This window comes from Hylaeus volcanicus, chromosome 8 (assembly GCF_026283585.1).
Source record: "Hylaeus volcanicus isolate JK05 chromosome 8, UHH_iyHylVolc1.0_haploid, whole genome shotgun sequence".
NCBI lineage: Eukaryota > Metazoa > Arthropoda > Insecta > Hymenoptera > Colletidae > Hylaeus > Hylaeus volcanicus.
The window spans coordinates 8,751,866-8,770,116 of record NC_071983.1 but is presented as its reverse complement, the minus strand read 5'-3'; the positions used below and the strand labels follow the sequence as shown (position 1 = coordinate 8,770,116).

Here is an 18,251-nt window from a genome sequence, read left to right as displayed (position 1 = left end):
TGCTCGATGGAAATGATTTCGTCTTCGATGGGCTCCTATTCTTTGTGGCGAATTTATTGTGTGTTCAATTATTATAGGGTTTACCATTAAACGGTACAAAAAAAAAATACTCCTCAGCTCCTCGTACACGGTCTTCTTCTTTGTGGGAATGTCTCGGGATGCATCGCGTGTTCCAAATCTTTACGTAATCCCGAAACGCGAATGCTCGCGGACAACGTAGCCGCTAATTAAGAACTCTGTCGACGAAGAGGAACGCCGTCGTCGAAAGTTCCGATATCTGGTTACCCGTGAACGACGGCCAATTAAAGTTTCTTCTCTCCTCTCGGCGAAGTCGTCCCTTCGGACAAAGAGTTCCATATTTACACGGTTTACGTTAACCGCTGCCAATTAAAAGTCCGCCTTCGTAAAGATTTGGGTCACGGAACTTTTTATAGCTTGTTTGTTACAAACGGGACGAGCCCTTTCTCGTTTACGCGGAATGATGTCGAGGAGCTACGAAATAATCTTAACATGTTGCAATCGTAGTCCTTAATAAACTTAACCCTTTGACGAGTAAGCATCTTAGTCCATTAACAATCTTAACAATGTTAGCGAGAAGCTAGATTCGAATGATGTAATACTTGGTTCGTTTCTTTAAATAGTTTATGCTTGGAAAAAGGAAAGTTGTTGATTCGATTAGACGGTGCACTCCGTTTATTAGAGTATCCATCCTAAATCGCCTAGAGGTAAGCTCGTAATTGGAGTTGCCATAGACGAAGGATGATTTATACGAGTGATGCGCTGCAGGAGGAAAGGAGATGAACGAAAAAGAAATGGAATAGTAATGATAGGTTCGGTTCGCTGCAGCTGACCCGGTGAGACAGGTATTCGAAGGAGGTAGAGGTGGATTCAGCGATGGGACATCGGTGAACGGAAGCACGGTCAGCCATTAGCTCGGATGGATGCGTTTGGTCGCTTTCGATACACCATAACACGCCTTCCTTTCGATGCGAGCGAACGATCCGTTGGAACGGCCTTCCTTCGATCGCCGCTATGATTTCGATGCGTGATATCGTTGCACCGCGACGCTTTCCAACGGCAGCTGCTCTCCGATCGATTCTAATGGATTTAGAAATCGACGACATAAATCACAGCCGCGAAGATAAACAATGGCGAAACGTCGATTAGAACCAATCCAGCTGGATTTCCATCGTGCGTCTTGAATCTTAACCTCCACTGGGGAGTGATTATAGTCGTCCTCTTCGCGAATGCTCGCTGTGATTACGGTCACCCTCCGAAAAAAAGTTCGAAATACTTGAAAACAGCGATACACATCGTAACATTGAATCGTGCAAAACATTACGAGTAACGAGTGTACAGAGTCCTCCACGAAACTGGGCCGAGCCATAGCGTTGAAATGGTAGAAGGTATAAAAGAAATTCGTTAAATTAAATAGTTTTGATCGATATATACGTTTTCTCTGTAAATAGACTTCAGATTGTCATGTTTATACGACAGGATACATTGATTCGTTACCTATCATAATCTAGTAATGGGTTCGTGAAAACGCAGCTTGCATAGTTTGTATTTTTTTCCGGCTCTCGACCACTACGCGACGTACCACCCATACTCTGCGGGCAACCTGTCGAAACGAGCAGGCAAAGAGTTCTGAAACGCAGGAACAAAGCGAGTCGTTGCGTTGCAACGTATAAGTGCAGTCTCCGTTGCAGCGTCGCGGTGCACACGGTCTGAGACGTGTTTCGTGTGCGTGCACCTTCGTCGATCGGCCCCTCTCTTTCTCTCGCCGCGTGATCTCTTCGATCCTCGTCCAGCCGCGCTCTCGGTGAAAGTGAGCGCATTCCATGGCCACCGCGACCACGCCCGACCAACACACTCTCGCCCCGTCGCGTCGCCTCGCGTCGCGTCGCGCGCGTCGCTCGTTCTCTCGCAACAGATCCGCGAGAACCTCGAGCTCCAGACTCCGAGTCTGGCTGAGACTTCTCGTCCGACTGTATTTCGTTTCAAATGAACGGAAATTTGAACAGTGTCCAAATACTCGAATAATGTATGCCTTGGTTAACCCTTTGAATGCCAGAGGAAATTTTCATTCATATCCGCGAAATGCCAGGCAATTTTAAGCAGAGATGCATGATTGTAAACAAAAATGTATATTTCGGTCAATTTTATTTTAAAGTTCCCGAAATGTTGCACAATACCAAAAACATGTTAGACTTCCTTTAATACTAAAAAATAAATTTGTGTAAAGGAAGTATTTTCACAAATAAATCAGTAAAGCGAATTGATTTTTTTATGAGTTATAGCACTTACAGCTTCGAGCAGCGATATAATTGCTCCTGGCCCTTTTTGCAAATGTATGGAGAAGCGATATATCGCTCCTTGGCACTCAAAGGGTTAAGTATTTGGATGATATTCGAGTAGCTCTATCGAAATACCCTGGTGTTCGAATTTCATCCATAGCATTCGAATAGCAAGGTATTCGAATGGTCCCAGCTCAGAGCCGAGCGATCGGATCCGTTTCGCTCCGCGCGAGGGAAGAGTGTTGTCCGTGTGCTGTTTCGAGCGTCAGTAGTGATCGTCGGTAGGAAATTCTCCTGTGGCGCGATAGCGATGCTGGTTCCCCGGTTGCTCTACGCTCCATCGTTGCGCAGGACGAGTTTCCTATTCACGCCAAGACCACCTGGGCGCTGCGCGGATATATATGGGAATATATAATTTTCAAACTTATATTACGACATTTTCTTCTACCTCTAATTGTCTTCAAATTAGACAAATCTAAGATCTCTTTGGGGGGTAGTTTCACCCTTCAAATTGAGGTACCCACGGTAAGTGTCTGTTACGTTCAGCTGTTCCCAAAATTGCAAAGTTTCTTATAAGGTCAAAGTCTTCATCCCTGTATCTTAATGTTCTTCATTCTCCCTCGTCTCTGCGTGTTCTCGCCTTCGACCAATTTACCTGGTAATACCTCGATTTTTCACGGCATCCTTCTGCATCCCCGTGTTGCTCTCCTTGCGTACCCCACATCCTCTCCACGTTTCCTCTTGTAGCCGTCCTTTTCGTGTCATCCGGTCTCCCGGCGCAATATTTCTTCCTTTCGTTCTGCGACCGTATTGAGAGATTAAACGCTATCTGTACCGACGGTATTTATGTTCCAACGAGGTACAAGGAAATATCAGGATTTTTCTCGGCTCGCGCGTCCGCCGCGCTGCTCCTTGGACCACCGTGGCGATACTCCAGCCGGTGTGCCTCCCCGTCCGAGTTTCTCCGTTGTCCTTTTAATCGGTCCGCGAATGTTATCGTCCGTTTTTCTGGCGGATCGAAGCTCGTATTAATAGAAAGTCGGGACTGCCTCGTAACTCCGCCACGGCAAGTAAAATACGCGTGGTTCGTGCGTAAACCAACCTGTTCCGTGCATCTTTCCTTCGAGCTTCGTTGGACAAATTCCAAATCGTACGCAAAACGTGTGCTCCAACTTTAACCGCCTCGATGAGTTCGTCGAGCAACCCCTCCAACTCATGTGCAACTGAAATCTACTTCTAAGACGCGCACTCTGTCTGTGAGGAGTTCGAGTTCATCTCCTGATGTTGTTGTTTAAGCTTCATCGGTTTAAGACTTTCGTAGATTCCTGATCCCTTTCGTAGATCTAAAGATTATAACTTCGCAGCCATAACAATACTTCGTCGCGAATAATGCCGATTACCAGATCACTGGATTACCGGATCCGGCCCGCGGGCCGTATGTTGGTCATGGTTGGCCTCGACCCTAGGCTCACCGACGCAGTGGCTAACAAGAGACTGTCACAAAGGGAATGTGGCCACGCACACCTCTGCGGCCGATATATGATAACTGCTGATAACAGTGAGAACCGTTTCTCAAAGCATGATTCGGAAGTTACAATGATCTCGATCAACAAGTTGCATCCGAACGTCCAAATGCTGTAAGCGCCATGAGGTTAGATAGGTTAATACGTTGGAGGTGTGCGGCTCTAATATCGTACCGTTAGGTTCGGGGCATGGATATTTCTCGCTATTCAGACCTATTCGCCAAATGTTTTTTGCTCGCGGTTTCCGCTTTTACGAGCTCGCTTCGGCCGTCTCCGGAGTCACGAGAGGAAACGTTAGGGTTTATTAATTACCCGTGATTTATCGTGACGCATTTTACAACCGCGTCAGCGGTACAGTTACTCTCCCTCTCTCTTCTCCGTTTCTCTCTCGCACCCTTGGCGGATGGATTTTGAACGGCCGCTATTATCGACACTCTGACCCGTGCACCGACGCTATCCGCCCAGCTATCGGATACTTACATCGTACGTATATGCACGCCTTATATTATTGCTCCTTTTATGCGCCGGTTGTGTAATTACGCTGCACTGTTATAATTAGAAAGTAACGCCGCGTAGTACGTATGCTAGGCACACACAACCGTTAGAAATGCTCGTTGCCCTCGCAGCGAACCAGGCCTTAATTATCGCCTCCTTACTCGCAAATCGCCGATTTTTTCGCGGAAAACGATGGATCGGAACCGGGGGCTACCTCGATTCGCAGTCGTCCAATCGATCGTCTACCAGTCTCACTGGAAACTCTGTACGCGTACCGAAACTTCAGTTGTGGTACTTCTACCACGCGTAGATCAGTAGTTGTGCTGTTATTTTTAGAAAATTTTATATGAATCTAAATCGTAATCAACACGGTGTGTATATTTATCGATAAGGATCTCGTAACAATTTGTCTGGAAATTACACGGACAGTTCGAAGTCGGCAATGGAAGGACGACGAACGCATATGTGACTCACTGTATCCGCGAGATCGAATCGAGATCGGAAAGGAAAATAGCAGGAAATCGAATTGCCACGTGACGCACATGATGCAGATTCGATCACAATTTTTTTTTTCATTCGTCGCGTAGATTATTGCTAAATACGCCGCGCTGTATTTGCTACAAATATTCATCACCCGAGGGAAACCAAAACACTTCGATGTCGTTGATACTAATAAGAAGGGACAATTTGACCCATCGCAAATGATTTTTTTTTATTTTCAGCATTTGTTCCTTCGAGTCTCAATTGTAATTTAGCTAATGGCAACCAGATATATTCACTGGAACATGTATGTACCTCGAGGAAAGGGGTAAGCCATAGTTCTTCGAAGAAGATACTGCTCGCCAGCTGGCTTCTTCAGGATGTTCAACTACGCGAGATTTAGATCTCTCTAGCATCTTCCTTCACGCAAATGTCAAGAACGCTATGGAACAATCACGAAACCGCACAGAGCAAGTTAACGGTGTCGAATCCTGAACAAAGGATCAATGGGCAGGGTCGCGTGGGACAAGGTCGCCGTCCAATTTCTCCAAGCGTTCGCCGTGGCCTGCATCGGTGCAGGACGAGGTGAAAACGCGCGAACGGGCACCGTTGTTCTGGATGTAACGGACACGCTCGGGGAGCATCCTCGCGCTCGTTCGTCCGTCGAAGAACCGCAAGCGGCCAGCAGCATCCGAGCACGCGATAGAATCGGACGGGAGAGTGTTCTCCCTAACGGTAGCCGATGCGAGATCATCCTGAGGTTTGACTCAATACAGTTACACCGGTGGTAATTTTCAGCGGCTGCGAAAGGCGTGGCGTGGCGTGCCGTGGAAGATTCAGGTTCATCGGAGAGGTCGAAGCATCGCTCCACTACGTAAACCGTTCGGTGTGTTCTTATTCGATTCGTATACAGTTAAACGCGAGAAAGAAATACGAACTAGTCGATACGAACTTCGATGGGATTCAGTAATCGTTTGCTACCCGTATTCGTCACAGCGCATTTCTGCTGTCTATCATCTTACACGATTTCTCCCAAAACCATAGTTTTTAATAGCAAAGTCGTTACCATCGATAGAAGATATACCTTTAACTCTTATTCCAAAAGTTTAGAATCGCGACTCGCGAACCGTTATCTGTAACAACTGTTCTTGACCGGTTCCCGGAATGGTAAATAATTCGTGTAACGATCCATTTTTCACGGTCCGTCGATCGGAAATCTTCCGTAATTGCGTCTTTACAGGAGGGAGCTCGGTGCAGCCGACCTTCTGAACAGCAAAGCGCGCGTTTAATTTCACTTTCGCAATGGCAGCTCGATCGATCCATCGTCGAATTTCGAGGACGCCCTGTTGCATCGTCCTCGAAGGCAAACGTGCATGTATCCGAAGGAAACGATCATCGATGTCGACTGCTCGTTTTTCTGCCAGCAGTATCACGAGTTCGAGGGAATTTCATATTGTTGTATGCCAACATAATCTGTATTATATTTAGTTTAAGATAACACTGCCTTCTCATCCTTCGTCAAACATCTCAAATCAAACTACAAGCGGTTCTAGTCGAAGCAGAAGATAGAGATAAACGGCTGTTCGTAGCAGGAAACACGGTCTTTACCTGTAATCGATAGGAGTCCATCGCGAGCGTTCTCAAGCGCGAATCGAGACTTAATTACACAAGAATCCCGGGGTGCGGACGCGTAGGGTTGCAGAAAATGGCGGGAAACGGAGGTGCTTGGACGTGCTCGTGTAATCGACAGGAACGCGCGCGATGGAAATACCAGGTCGGCCGTCCGGATTGGTCGAGATAGGATCTCTCGGCGCGTTTCGAGGATTTAGCAAGCTGCCGGGAGACTTTCGTTCCGGTGCCCTACGAACACCCACGTAAGGTAACGCCGCGCGGTGGGTATCGATAGGAGAGGGCACGGCACCATAGATCCAAGCCAGCTATCGACACGTTTCGAGAGGAGCCCGGGGAGGCATGGAAACCGCACACGTACACGTGCTTCGGCCACCACGTTCGAACGCTTCCATGTCCCTCGTTTCTGTGTACGTGTGCGCCTAGCTAACGCGTACACCGAACGTTACCACCAGGGCGTGGTCGGTTTATGTAAGGCGTACACGTTTTTTCGTCACCCGCCATCCGTTTCGCGGTCCTCGATTTATCTCGACGTTACTCCCGCGCGCCTCGCCTCGCCTCGCCTCGCCTCGCTTCGACTCAGCTTCGTCTAACGAGCCTCGTTAACGACCTTCTTTCCCAATTTTTTTTATTCGTTGGGGAAGATGGAAAGGACTCGGCTCGAGCTCGTTCCACTTACGACGACCACGTTTCCCACTATCGGCCTTTGTTTCGCGTCGAGAAACGATTCGATAGCCGCACAGAGGTCGCCGAGACAATTTTGTAACCGACGATCGCGCGATCTCGCGATCCACCGGAGATTTCCATGGGACGGGCGAAGTCGACTGACATTCTCGAAGGCTCGGGATGTCAACGCTTCCCCATGCGAACGGGACGATCCTCGTTCGCCGATGCGATTCATGAGTTCCTCTGACATTTTGTTCCTTGATAAATGCGCGAGAGACCCGGTGATCGTGTGTCAGGTACAACGCTGCACGCGCCCGTCTATCGGGCTCCTCTACCCACGATCGTTTCCCCTTTAATCCTATCCATGGGCTTGCGAAAAGAATCGGCGAACGTACCGACGCGAAATTATGCTCGCAAGATTTCATCAACCATTCTCTCCCGAGTTGCGTAATATATATATTTTATCAGTAGATGGGTGTAATTCATTAACATGCTAAGGACATTGAATCACGGGGGTGATATACAGATAGTCCCATAAATATCCTCTGTATTTATTGAATATATCTGTTTTAAATGAATGCTTCGTGTTTCCAAATAAATTTGTAAATGTAAATATATACATGTGTGAAGTTTATTCGTGTACGTATTTATAATGGAAAATTGATTTGGAATCATGAAGTCTATCGTTTATTAGACAATTTTTTTCAATAGATATAGAAGGTGCGAATACATATGGGACTGACTGTAATTCACCTTTACGCATTTACGCAAAGTATTGAACTTCTAAGGATCTATATAAGTCAAATATCATTATGATGAACTACGTGGTTCCATAGTTACACTGTTCAATATGACTAATTCTTCAAAATAAGTCATTCGTCAAAATAAATAAATAAGCATAAACGTCCGCGCTGCTGTTTTCCGTTTAGCATCCTCCTTTAGATGCTCGTTTGGTCCTGCTCTGGAAACAGCGGCTCCTTGAAACGCTTCGCGTCGGCAAGGCTACCGTCTTCTCCGTGGAAGATTTATATCCTCGCAACTCTTCGTTCGACTTTATCTGATTCGTCGACTCGAGCCCTGAGTCTTTATCCCTGCTACCGATGTCATCGTCGCTGGCGACCCTCTCTCTCTCGGTGTGTGAATGGGACGATCTCTCCTACTACAGAATCTGATTCATAGCGCGGACTGACATTTCAGTTTCGACTCGCGCAACGCCGCGCGTCGTGCCGTTCGTGTGCGAGCATGTGCCACACACGATCGAGCGCCACGGTCCACGGTTCTCCACCCATACCATCGCACCAAGCCCTCTTTGCGGATGTCTTTCGTGTGTAAAAAGATCAGGCACTTAGCCCTTTGCGGTCGTACAACTCCTTCATAAATATGTGGACACTTTTCACGTTCAATGAACACCGCGAATTATTGCTAGAAAATTGTTTGTTACCATATTCTGTTTCGGATGTGTGTTTGGTAATATTTAATAATGTTAAGTCTCGTAGAGGAAGTATAGGATCATTTAGGAACAACATTTGGAAAACGTTTGTGATGAGATATTAAAAAGTAGAGGAAGTAATATTACTTCGGACACAACGATGAAATTACTAGTTTCCTAGGTTAGTAGCTTATCTATGGGGAATGCTAACAGAAATGTTAAGAGTACACGGTGGATACGTTAATACAAAGAAAATTGAATTCCTTTTTTCTTATTACTGATGAGTCATTAAACAAAATATAGTCTCTAATGGAACATAAACTAAATATAGAAACATAAGTGTTATAGATCTTCGTTTCTTGACCTCGACATTTGTTTGGAACTGCCTCCTGTTGTTTCGCTAGTTCTCCAATTCTTTCATTTCATATTTAATATCTTATCCTAATACCTCTTACAAACGATAGGAGCAGAGCGATGCGGACCAAGAAAACCGCGATACGTATGCAAAATAGGCTGCATGCATTCTAATGTTACTCGTTGAATTCCATTTATCCTGGCTATCGTTGCCTTTAAGTCCCTACGAAACGTACACAAAAGGTGGAAACTCGTCGATACCGATAAATAGCAATAATTCACTCGTTCCTTTCCCATTTCGTTTGCGCTGAACTTCCACCAAGAAAGCGCGGGGGATAGACTTTCACCCGATAGTCGGGAATTTCTTCGTTTTACATTTTCGCGTGGTTCTATCGGCGGCTGGATACGAGACGTCGCGACGGGCGTGACTCGTATCCGCGAGCGTCCCTTCTCGCGCTTAATCCTTTGGCATTTGCTCGACAGTTCCTTGCGCGTAAAGTCCGCGCGTACCTCACACACGTGTCTCCGTGCTCTTCCGCCCAATGCCAGCGACTCCCACACTTCGATTTGTTTCCTCTCGGGTCACGCTTGAGATTCCTCCTCTTCGAGACTAGAAACGCAGTTTGCGCCGAGGTCGAGCGAGCGGATATCGAACGACCGACAACAAATTTAGCAACACTGCGACCTAACTAATTTTCGAATTAATTTTCGAACTAATCGAACTAATTTTCTGGCTGGCTAGTTTCGAAACGAGAATCGTTAGTTCGAGATAGAACGGCATCGATCTGTTTATATGAACGAAGTTTACCTTCCCATCTACTCTACGCGTCCACTCGCAAGAGAAACTGATATTACGTTACAGTGTCTGATAGGGAACGACTCATACTACTGCGTGGCAGCGTTCGATCGCTCGACTCGCATGTATAGCACCGTCCAGAAACCGACACAACCAAGTTATAAACTGATATTAACACGTTGACTGACACGTAATCGTCCTTTTTCTAATTCCCAGGGCGACGTATTCGCACGGGTCGATTTTAAACCGATTTCGGTGATTCCAATTGGTTTCAATTCACAGATTGCATCCTCTCCGCACTTAACCGCCTACGCGCGCGATAACGATCGCCACGTGGCAAGGACATTGCGATCGTAGCGAGGTGATAGGTCGACAGATTCTCAGGAAAAACAGCGACGAACGTGTTTTTTCATCCGAGACGACGTTCCGCATCGAGATCATCGATAATTTGTAACGATCTCGCGGACACGATAAGAAAAATGTAATCGTCGATGGAAATTTCCCGATGCACCGGACTGCGTCGCTCGATTGGCTCGTCGACAAGCTTCAAGGCACCTCCCAGCCACGAGATAAAGAATTGATTACATAAAGTACTTCTTCTTTTTCCCGTCTTGCATACGATTACGACTGTCTCTAAGGACGAGACTGGCTGCCAGCTCTAGATTTCAATTCCACTGGAAGATGACGTAGATTGTTCACTCTTCTGCAATGAATCAACTTCCTCTCGATGAGAATCGTAACTATAAGTGTTGCAAAATGGAAAGGGAGCTGCACCCTGCATTGGAACGGAAGACAAAACTTAATAGTAATGTGCTTTATAATAAAAAGCACGTGATACTTAATATATTTTATACTAATTTCGAAGCTGAGTGCATAGTAGTATTATTTTCTTCTAAATCTCGTACCTCAGAGGACTGAATCCCATCGTGTTCTATTCGCAACTCGGCGAGTCCTCGACCGATCCTCGTCGTCCAACGGAGGATCACGGAAGCAGGAGGGTTTTCGAGTAACTGTGCCTCCCGTTCGCGGTCCGGTGCATCAGCAGGAAGAGGAGAGCGAGGATGACGGCGCTGCGGCCTCGTGTCGAAACCGAGGCGCAGATAAGCTCGTTTTAGCGCGAGATAGTTAATCTTCCGCTTAATCGGCTTGTTTATCTCGACGTGCTACAACCGAGGGAACGTCGGTAATGGACCGACCAAGAGAGGAGTCGGGCTTCTTCATATTCGAACTTCCATCGAGCAATTTGTCGTTCGCCAAGCGATATTTCAATCGACGATCCCCCTCTATCCATGGTTGTCGTCTTATCTCTCTACATTCTGTCCATGAAAACGATCAAGTGCGTTAGGCAAATAGTATTTCGTTGGATTTCATATAATCTTCTTTTGTTCCATAAATATATTAACGACGTATACTCCACGAGAACCCCTTCTGGACTCACTGGACTGATCTCTATCCAAATTTCCTCAATTTTCCTTTCTTTCTTCAAATCATTCCAATTACAGCTTATCGTTCAAATACACTCATTTCTCAGTGAAAGTGGTCCGAAATCATCGGCTCAGTTGCATAAGCAGAGCAGATGTCGCGTTCATTGTTCACGACTTCCAGTCTCCGTAGAAGACACGAGATCGCTCTTCTTCTCGAGCAAAACAAGAACCGTGGAGAGTTGTTGAAACGTAGAGCTCGAGTAATTCAAGGAAACTGGGAAAAGAAGAGAACCAAGGATTCTTGAATGAAAACGGTGAATCGAGCAGATGACGAGTTCCTCCGTGAATAAGTGTTCGCTTGGCGCACGGCAATTTCGCGGTTATCCCCTTGGTGTTCTTCGTCATTACCGTGTTGTTAGGGAACCGGCGAACCGGCTATCCGATGAATTGCAGACAACATCCTTCCTCTCCATTTTTATTTCCCATCCTGCTTCTCGTCTCCTGTTGACGTAGATAACAAACTAGGAGTGTCCAATCATACATTTCTTGCGAATCGTAGGCCGGATCTCGATCGTTCACTGCTAATCCCGTCGTTAAGTATCTCGACAACGTCTTAACGAACGAGATTTGACAGCTTTCATGGAATAACGAAGAGTACGTCGATATTCCACGAATAGCTGTGAATTCTAAATAGCAGCGATCGAGCGAGATTGCGCGCACATCGACGTTTTCTATTCCTCGATATCCGAGTGGTTGGATCGTCGATGCATAGAGAAGCGGATTAGAGATCGGTGGGTGTGTTGCGCAGGTCGGATCGAGTGTGCGTTCGTGCGTTAAAATGAGAGGAGACGTTCGCGACGTGACGTGCCACGATGAGAGAGACGTAGCGTTTCTTGGCGCAGGTTCGGTTTATCCTTCGTTTCTTAAATAATCCGCGCATGGAATCTGGCGTCTGTTTCGGTTGCTTTTTATGAGTTCCAGGTCTCTTCTGGGTCAGACGAAGATTAGTTTCACTCAACTTAAAATTTTACCGCAGAGGATTGAATCCTATCGTGTTCTATTTGTAATTCAACGAATCCTAGACTTTTCAGATTAACACGTCTCTTCTACGTTAGCGGAAGAGACTAGTTTCACGTCTCTTGATCGCCGTCTATTTGATTGCTTATTTATCCGTCGTCTTTGCGAATATTTAGAAAGTATTGCATCGGGAGTATTCGAAGAAGGCTATCAAGACAGATGTCTACGTAAGAAAGTCTTATCTAGATTAAATTTAACGCAGACGCGTAGCAATTAGAAAGTTGGTTACGCATGTCTCAAGAGGGCTTGTGCCACGGGTGAAAAAATCGAATTTATTGCATTGCGTGAATTCTTCGTTATTTAAGATATAACGTACTATTAGGGTGAATTAGGTTCTTCTCGGTAACGCCCTAAGAGAGTGTTCATCGATTGCGATTCGCGCGTCGAAAGATAAGCGCTAGTATTAAACCTGAAACAACAATCGCGAACGTTAAAAGGTGCAGGGCGAGGCTAATTGCGAGCGGGGAAGCGATCTTCTAATCTTAATCGCAGATGCCTGCCGAGATACGCCGATAAACGACGAACAATGGAATCTAGCCGAACGAAATCGTTCGATCGCCACGGCACCGGCAGCGTATCGATCGGTCATGATCGATTTTTACCACTTTCTAAACGCAGAGGCCCGCTCTGGGACCGCGTGGAATTTCGCGATTAGCTCGAGCGTTTTTGTCAACGTCACGTTGGCAATAATGTTCGTTGGCGCGTAGAATTATTGCCTCATCGATCTCGGTCTCGACGTTCGATCATCTAACCGATCTTTCCTGCTGTCAGGCAATCGTCGTGAGATATTTCTATCGCAGAGTTGATCAAAATTATTTTACAATTTTAATTTAGTTCCCTTTGGAACGCTAAACGATATTTACTTTTGAATTAAACAGAAACTTGTTTGGGTATTCTAATTTTTCACCTGTATATCGATATCACTCTGTTGTCTGTACTTGCCCGATGCTCTTTGATTTATTCTTTTCTCTACCATTGTTTGATGCAAAACTACTTTTTTTGCAAGAATCGTCGAGTCGGTTTATCGAATACAATTGGTCCTGTTACAAGTACAGTGCTCGCTGTTTAAATTTGAACTACGAAATATTCAAAAACATCGCAGAAACTGCTACGCAGCGTGATCTATCGTGCTCCGAGCGAGCGAAATTTGAGAGTGTGCTCGGAAGTCTCGGAACTCGATCCACAAGGACTGTGCTGGAACCCTGTACTCGTAGTCGATAAAGCTGTGCTCTGCATAATGGAACAGCGAACGTTTCTTCGTGCGAAAATGTTCAAACAAAGTAAAACGTGTTTGCAGATTACAAAATTTGACTACTTTTCTGCGAGAATAATTTTGTTTACTAGTTTTGTAAGTCGTGTTCCTCTCGCTGGTGCGATTTATTAACACGCGAGGAATCGTCTAGATAGCGCCACTCGACGGTAAGGATGTCTAACGAATGTTAATTGGAAATATCTATTATCATAATTATGATACGGCTTCTGTAACGGATGGTATATAAGATAAGATAGTCCCAGGGTGTATGGGGTTTCGTACATGTAACGCAACTGTGTTACAGACTCTCAATTTAGATACTAGATGATCTACGTCCCATTTACATGATATAGATCGTGAGCGTCGATTGCGCTTTAGTCAATAGTTACCCGATGTTCGGTTTTTGAAACATGCAAAGATAGACTGTAAGTTACAAATTGCTACTATTTACTTGCAATGTAGAAGATAGTTCAAAAGCAAGTTTCCTCGGGAGAAAAGCTAGATCATGCCGTTTTTAAGTTATTTTGAATAGTCTGCACTTGTAAACCTGACTCTTAAATACTTATTCTTTTAGCGATTCAACTTACGATTTGGAACTTGTAGATACCTGGATGTATAAGTAGGCAGTTCATTCATTCATTCGATTAGACACGTACATGTATAATTAGACGGTTCATTCATTCATGCATTCATTCGTTTGTTCACGAATCATTTCATTCAATCATTTCTTTTTCATTACTTGCTCACGACCCTTTCATTCCCATTCTCCTGTCTTTTCACTCTCAAATCCTTTTCATTTATCCCATTAATCGTTCTCACAGCCTGAAAATACCTAAAGATGACGATCGATGCATTACGTTTGGGGATGTTTGAAGTGTAATATTTTAATAGTAATCATAATGAAGTTACAGGATGCTTTTATACAGTATGTATAGATAGAGTCATAATATTATCGTCTTTAATTATCTCGATCGACGTAATTATGCTTAATCAATCTGTGAGTTTATTATCATCTATTAGTCGGAGCGAAGGAAGAGAGAGATATGTAGAGAACACGTATCCGTAGAATCTTACGTGAAAAAACAGGTGAGGCCCTACGTTTTCGTCAACTCCGTTACCAAACGCTAGTCGTAATCGTCGCTTCGAAGGGTTTAAAAACAAAATGAATCGAGAATGAAACATTATTTTCTCTTAGAAGTGTACAAGAATTTGCGAACGCTTTTTTTTTCGTCGATTCGCTGAACAATCACGACCACCTTGAACATCGAGAACGGGGGTGGAAACGCGCAACGATTAACGTTACATACCCAGCGTAGTAAGCGTAACAATCACGCGTCCCGATAAAGAATTTCTCGTGACCCGTGTCGTGACGAATCGATACAATCGCACCGTTATAATATTTATAATATTTATATATTAATAAAAACCACGAAGAACTTCTGTATCTTTTGTTTTTTGTCTTTTTTTTACAAACATTATATATCACCTAATGGAAATTTGTACACAGGTTCTCATAGAACATTTCTCTTAATTACATGCTCGTTCCGCTCGTCACCGTCCACGTCGCTTTGGGTACGCGGCGACGAATGCGCGCGGAACTCTCCACGCTACGCGCGAATACCTTCTTACCTAATCGAGCTAAAATTCTCCGTCATCGATAACGATCGATTCACCTTCCCGCAGGAAAAGTCAAAGATCGATCGTTCTCCTTGGATCCTCGCAGTAAAGTTCGAATCTTCCTCGCATCGCCACGCGATTGAAAATCGGATTTAGGGAATTCGAACACTATCGAAGAGCGTTCGCTATCTATATCGCAAAGAAATATTAGGGCGAATTAAAAGTTTCTTCAGATATTTCTTCCTTCTTCGTATATACGAAGGAGCAATTCAAGATCTACAAAATGATGTATGCATCATAAAATCCAAATACGCTTAGTTAATTTAAACATGTTTCGGAGAGAAACATGGAAAGAAAGCAGAAACATCGGAGAGAACTTTTGGTTCACCTTGAGAGCATTACGGGGGACTATATTTCAGGGACTACGGGGAGGGGAAACTCGGCAAGTTGTTCGACAGATTATCAATTACGTGCAGGTGTGAAATGAAAAACCAGACTGTAGGAACTACGCTATACAACGAATCTCTCGCATCGAGTGTGCGTTTCTGCGTGTATACGAAAAACACTGTAGTACGATTGATCTCCTCTCAATGTCCTCGTCCCTGCAGTTTCAAAAGAAAAGAAAGTAAACAGAGTGATGAGAAATGAGAATACAGTATCCGATCCGAGGATGCGTTCAAATCAACGCGAAAGTACGCTTCGATCGTCTTTTCGTCAAAAGTTCAACTCGAACGAGAATCGAATGTCCAAAATGTCAAACGTTCCCGAAACAACACTTTTTTTTCACTAACAAAAACAGTGACGATGTGGTCACAGTTGAAAGAATTACATGGAGACTGACATCCTCCTCGACAGCAGTCGTACGCGTCGCTAAAAGGGTCTCGTACTTCTGATGGACGACCGCCTCGTTCAAGCTACGCGACCTATAGGCTATGTGGAGATCTCGATGACCGGTTCCGCGGTGTTGTTGTTGAGCAGCTCTTCTTTTTCCCTTAGCTTGAGGTCGTACTGTGGAGGTGCAGGCGGCGGCGGCGGCGGGGTGGAGTCCTTGACCTCGAGTGGCGACAAGCCATCCGCGTCGTCCAGAAGAGACACCACTCCCTCGCTGTCCTCGTCTTCGTCGTATTCGGCTTCCATCTTGGATTCGTGGATCTCGTGTAGTCGGCTAGGTAGGTAAGCGGGATGATGGGGTGGCAGTCCGTAGCCAGCTTCGCCGCCGTAGGTCACCTTGCCCATGAACGACCTGATCTCGTCGAAGTACGTGTCCTCGCGTTCGTTCTCGTTGCTGCTACCCGGCGAGTCCGCAACAGAAACTACGCCGCTGCCGTCGTCGGCCTCGTGCTTCTTCAAGTGTCTGTCCAGGTTGGTCTGTTGGCCGAAGCATCTTTCGCACAGGGGACACTTGAACGGGCGCTGCTTGTCGTGGATATTCCGGACGTGTCTCTGGAGGTTGCTGGAGATGCTGAAGGATCTCTCGCAGTATTTGCACTTGTAAGGTTGCTCGCCTGTGTGCGTGCGGAGATGCCTGGTCAGATTGGCGGACCTGGGGAAGACCTTCCCGCAGAACTTGCAGGAGTAACGGTCCTTCATCTTGCCGTGAGCGTGGTGGTGATGATGGTGGTGATGGTGAGGAGCGATGACGGCTTCCTGAAACGGTTTCACGCCGTGATACGGAGCCAGCGGCGGCCTGGCGAGCAAATCGAATCCTCCGCCTCCCGGCCTAGCCCCGCTGAGCCCGTTCATGAGAGACCCTAAATAAGGCAAACCGCGCGGTGGTCCGAAGGGTGGCAGCGGTGGTAGTAACCGGGATTCGGGAGTGCCGCCTCCGGGAGGCGGTGGAGGACCGCCTGGAAAGCCGGGGAAAGTGCCCGCGGGACCTCGATACATGGCCTCCAGAAACATGGGATGGATGGGTCTCGGATAAGCCATGTGTGGCGGAGTGTTTGTAGGCGGTTGCTCGGCAGGCAGACTGGTTCTCGGCCGTGGACTGCTGGCCACGACTGCCTTCGAGTCGACTTCCATCGGCACGTGAGTCTCGTCGTCTGGTTTTCGTTGGTCTTGGACAGGCGGAGCCCCCTCCATTGACACGGGACCAGGCGACGGACTGCGACTCTTTCTCTCGACGATGTTGCAGTCGGTCTCTTGCTTCTTCGTTCGAATTCTGAGGTCCAGAGGCTGATCCGTGGTCTCGTCGTTCGAGGCTGATTCGGAGTTCGTTTTCTTCTCGTTGGTTCCGGATTCTCGTTTCTTGGAAGGATCGTCGTCGCTGTCCAGCGACGGCTGGACGGGTGGTCTAGCAGGAGAAGGCCTGAACGAGGAGGTGGCCTCCTCGGCGGTGGATGGAGAGACCTTGCTGTGCTGCGGCAGCGCCCTCGGCGGAGTGAAACGTTCCTTCTTCGGACTCTCGCTCCTTTTCTCGGCTTCCTCGACCTTAGGCGGGAAGAGGAGAGGGGTGTTCAAGAAGTTCGGAGCGTTCGGAAAGATCCCTGGATAGGGACCCATCAGGCTGGGCGGATAGAAGGGCAGACCGCCAGGTAGACCGACGGGAGGCCGAGGGTAGACGAGAAAAGGGCTCGGAGCGGAGGTTGGCAACTGCGGCATGGTTCTGGGTGGACCTGTCGGCGGCGTCGAGTCGCAGAATCGCTTGTGCTTCGACAACGATGTGACCGTGCTGAAGGTTTGTCCGCATTTACCGCACTTGATCTGCATACGACAGTCCGCGTGCATACGCTTGTGTCGGCATAGGTTGGAGAACTGGGTGTAAGACTTGAAGCACACCTCGCACTGGAACGGCTTCACGCTGCTGTGGATGTGGGTGTGCTGCTTCAGACCGGAACTGGTCGCGAAGGTTTTGCCGCACTCGGTGCACGCGTGACTCCTCGCCCCTACGTGGTGAGTCCTGATGTGACGCTGGAGGTTCGACGGGTCTGTGAAAACCTGCGGATTGTCCAACTGTTAGCGAAACTTTGAAGATGTTACTCGAGAGGGGAGCGTGTCTGGTGTTGCGGCCTTCGGGACGAAGGTGATACTTACCTTTGGACAGTTCTCGCAGGGGTAGTTCCGCAGATCACCGTGGACGATCGCACGGTGACGAACTAGAAGCGGCCGCCAAGCGTAGGCACGGGGACAGCTGTCGCAATTGTGTTGTTTCGCTGGGTATCTGTGACAGGTTACCAGGTGGTTGTCCAGTCTGGAAAGAGAAGATATAGGTG

General features: G+C 46.8%; 1 protein-coding gene across 1 annotated transcript in view; it reads right to left on the bottom strand.

Moving 5' to 3' along the window:
* Positions 1–14,193: 14,193 nt before the first annotated feature.
* The window catches only part of LOC128881031 (histone-lysine N-methyltransferase PRDM16-like), a 34,668-nt gene continuing 30,610 nt past the window's right edge, over positions 14,194–18,251 (bottom strand). Inside the window, exons 7-8 of the mRNA XM_054131675.1 lie at positions 18,073–18,229; positions 14,194–17,976 (exon numbers count right to left, since the gene is read on the bottom strand). Coding sequence (XP_053987650.1) covers positions 15,970–17,976; positions 18,073–18,229 — 2,164 coding nt within the window. The 3' untranslated portion in view covers positions 14,194–15,969. The remainder of the gene's footprint in view (positions 17,977–18,072; positions 18,230–18,251) is intronic.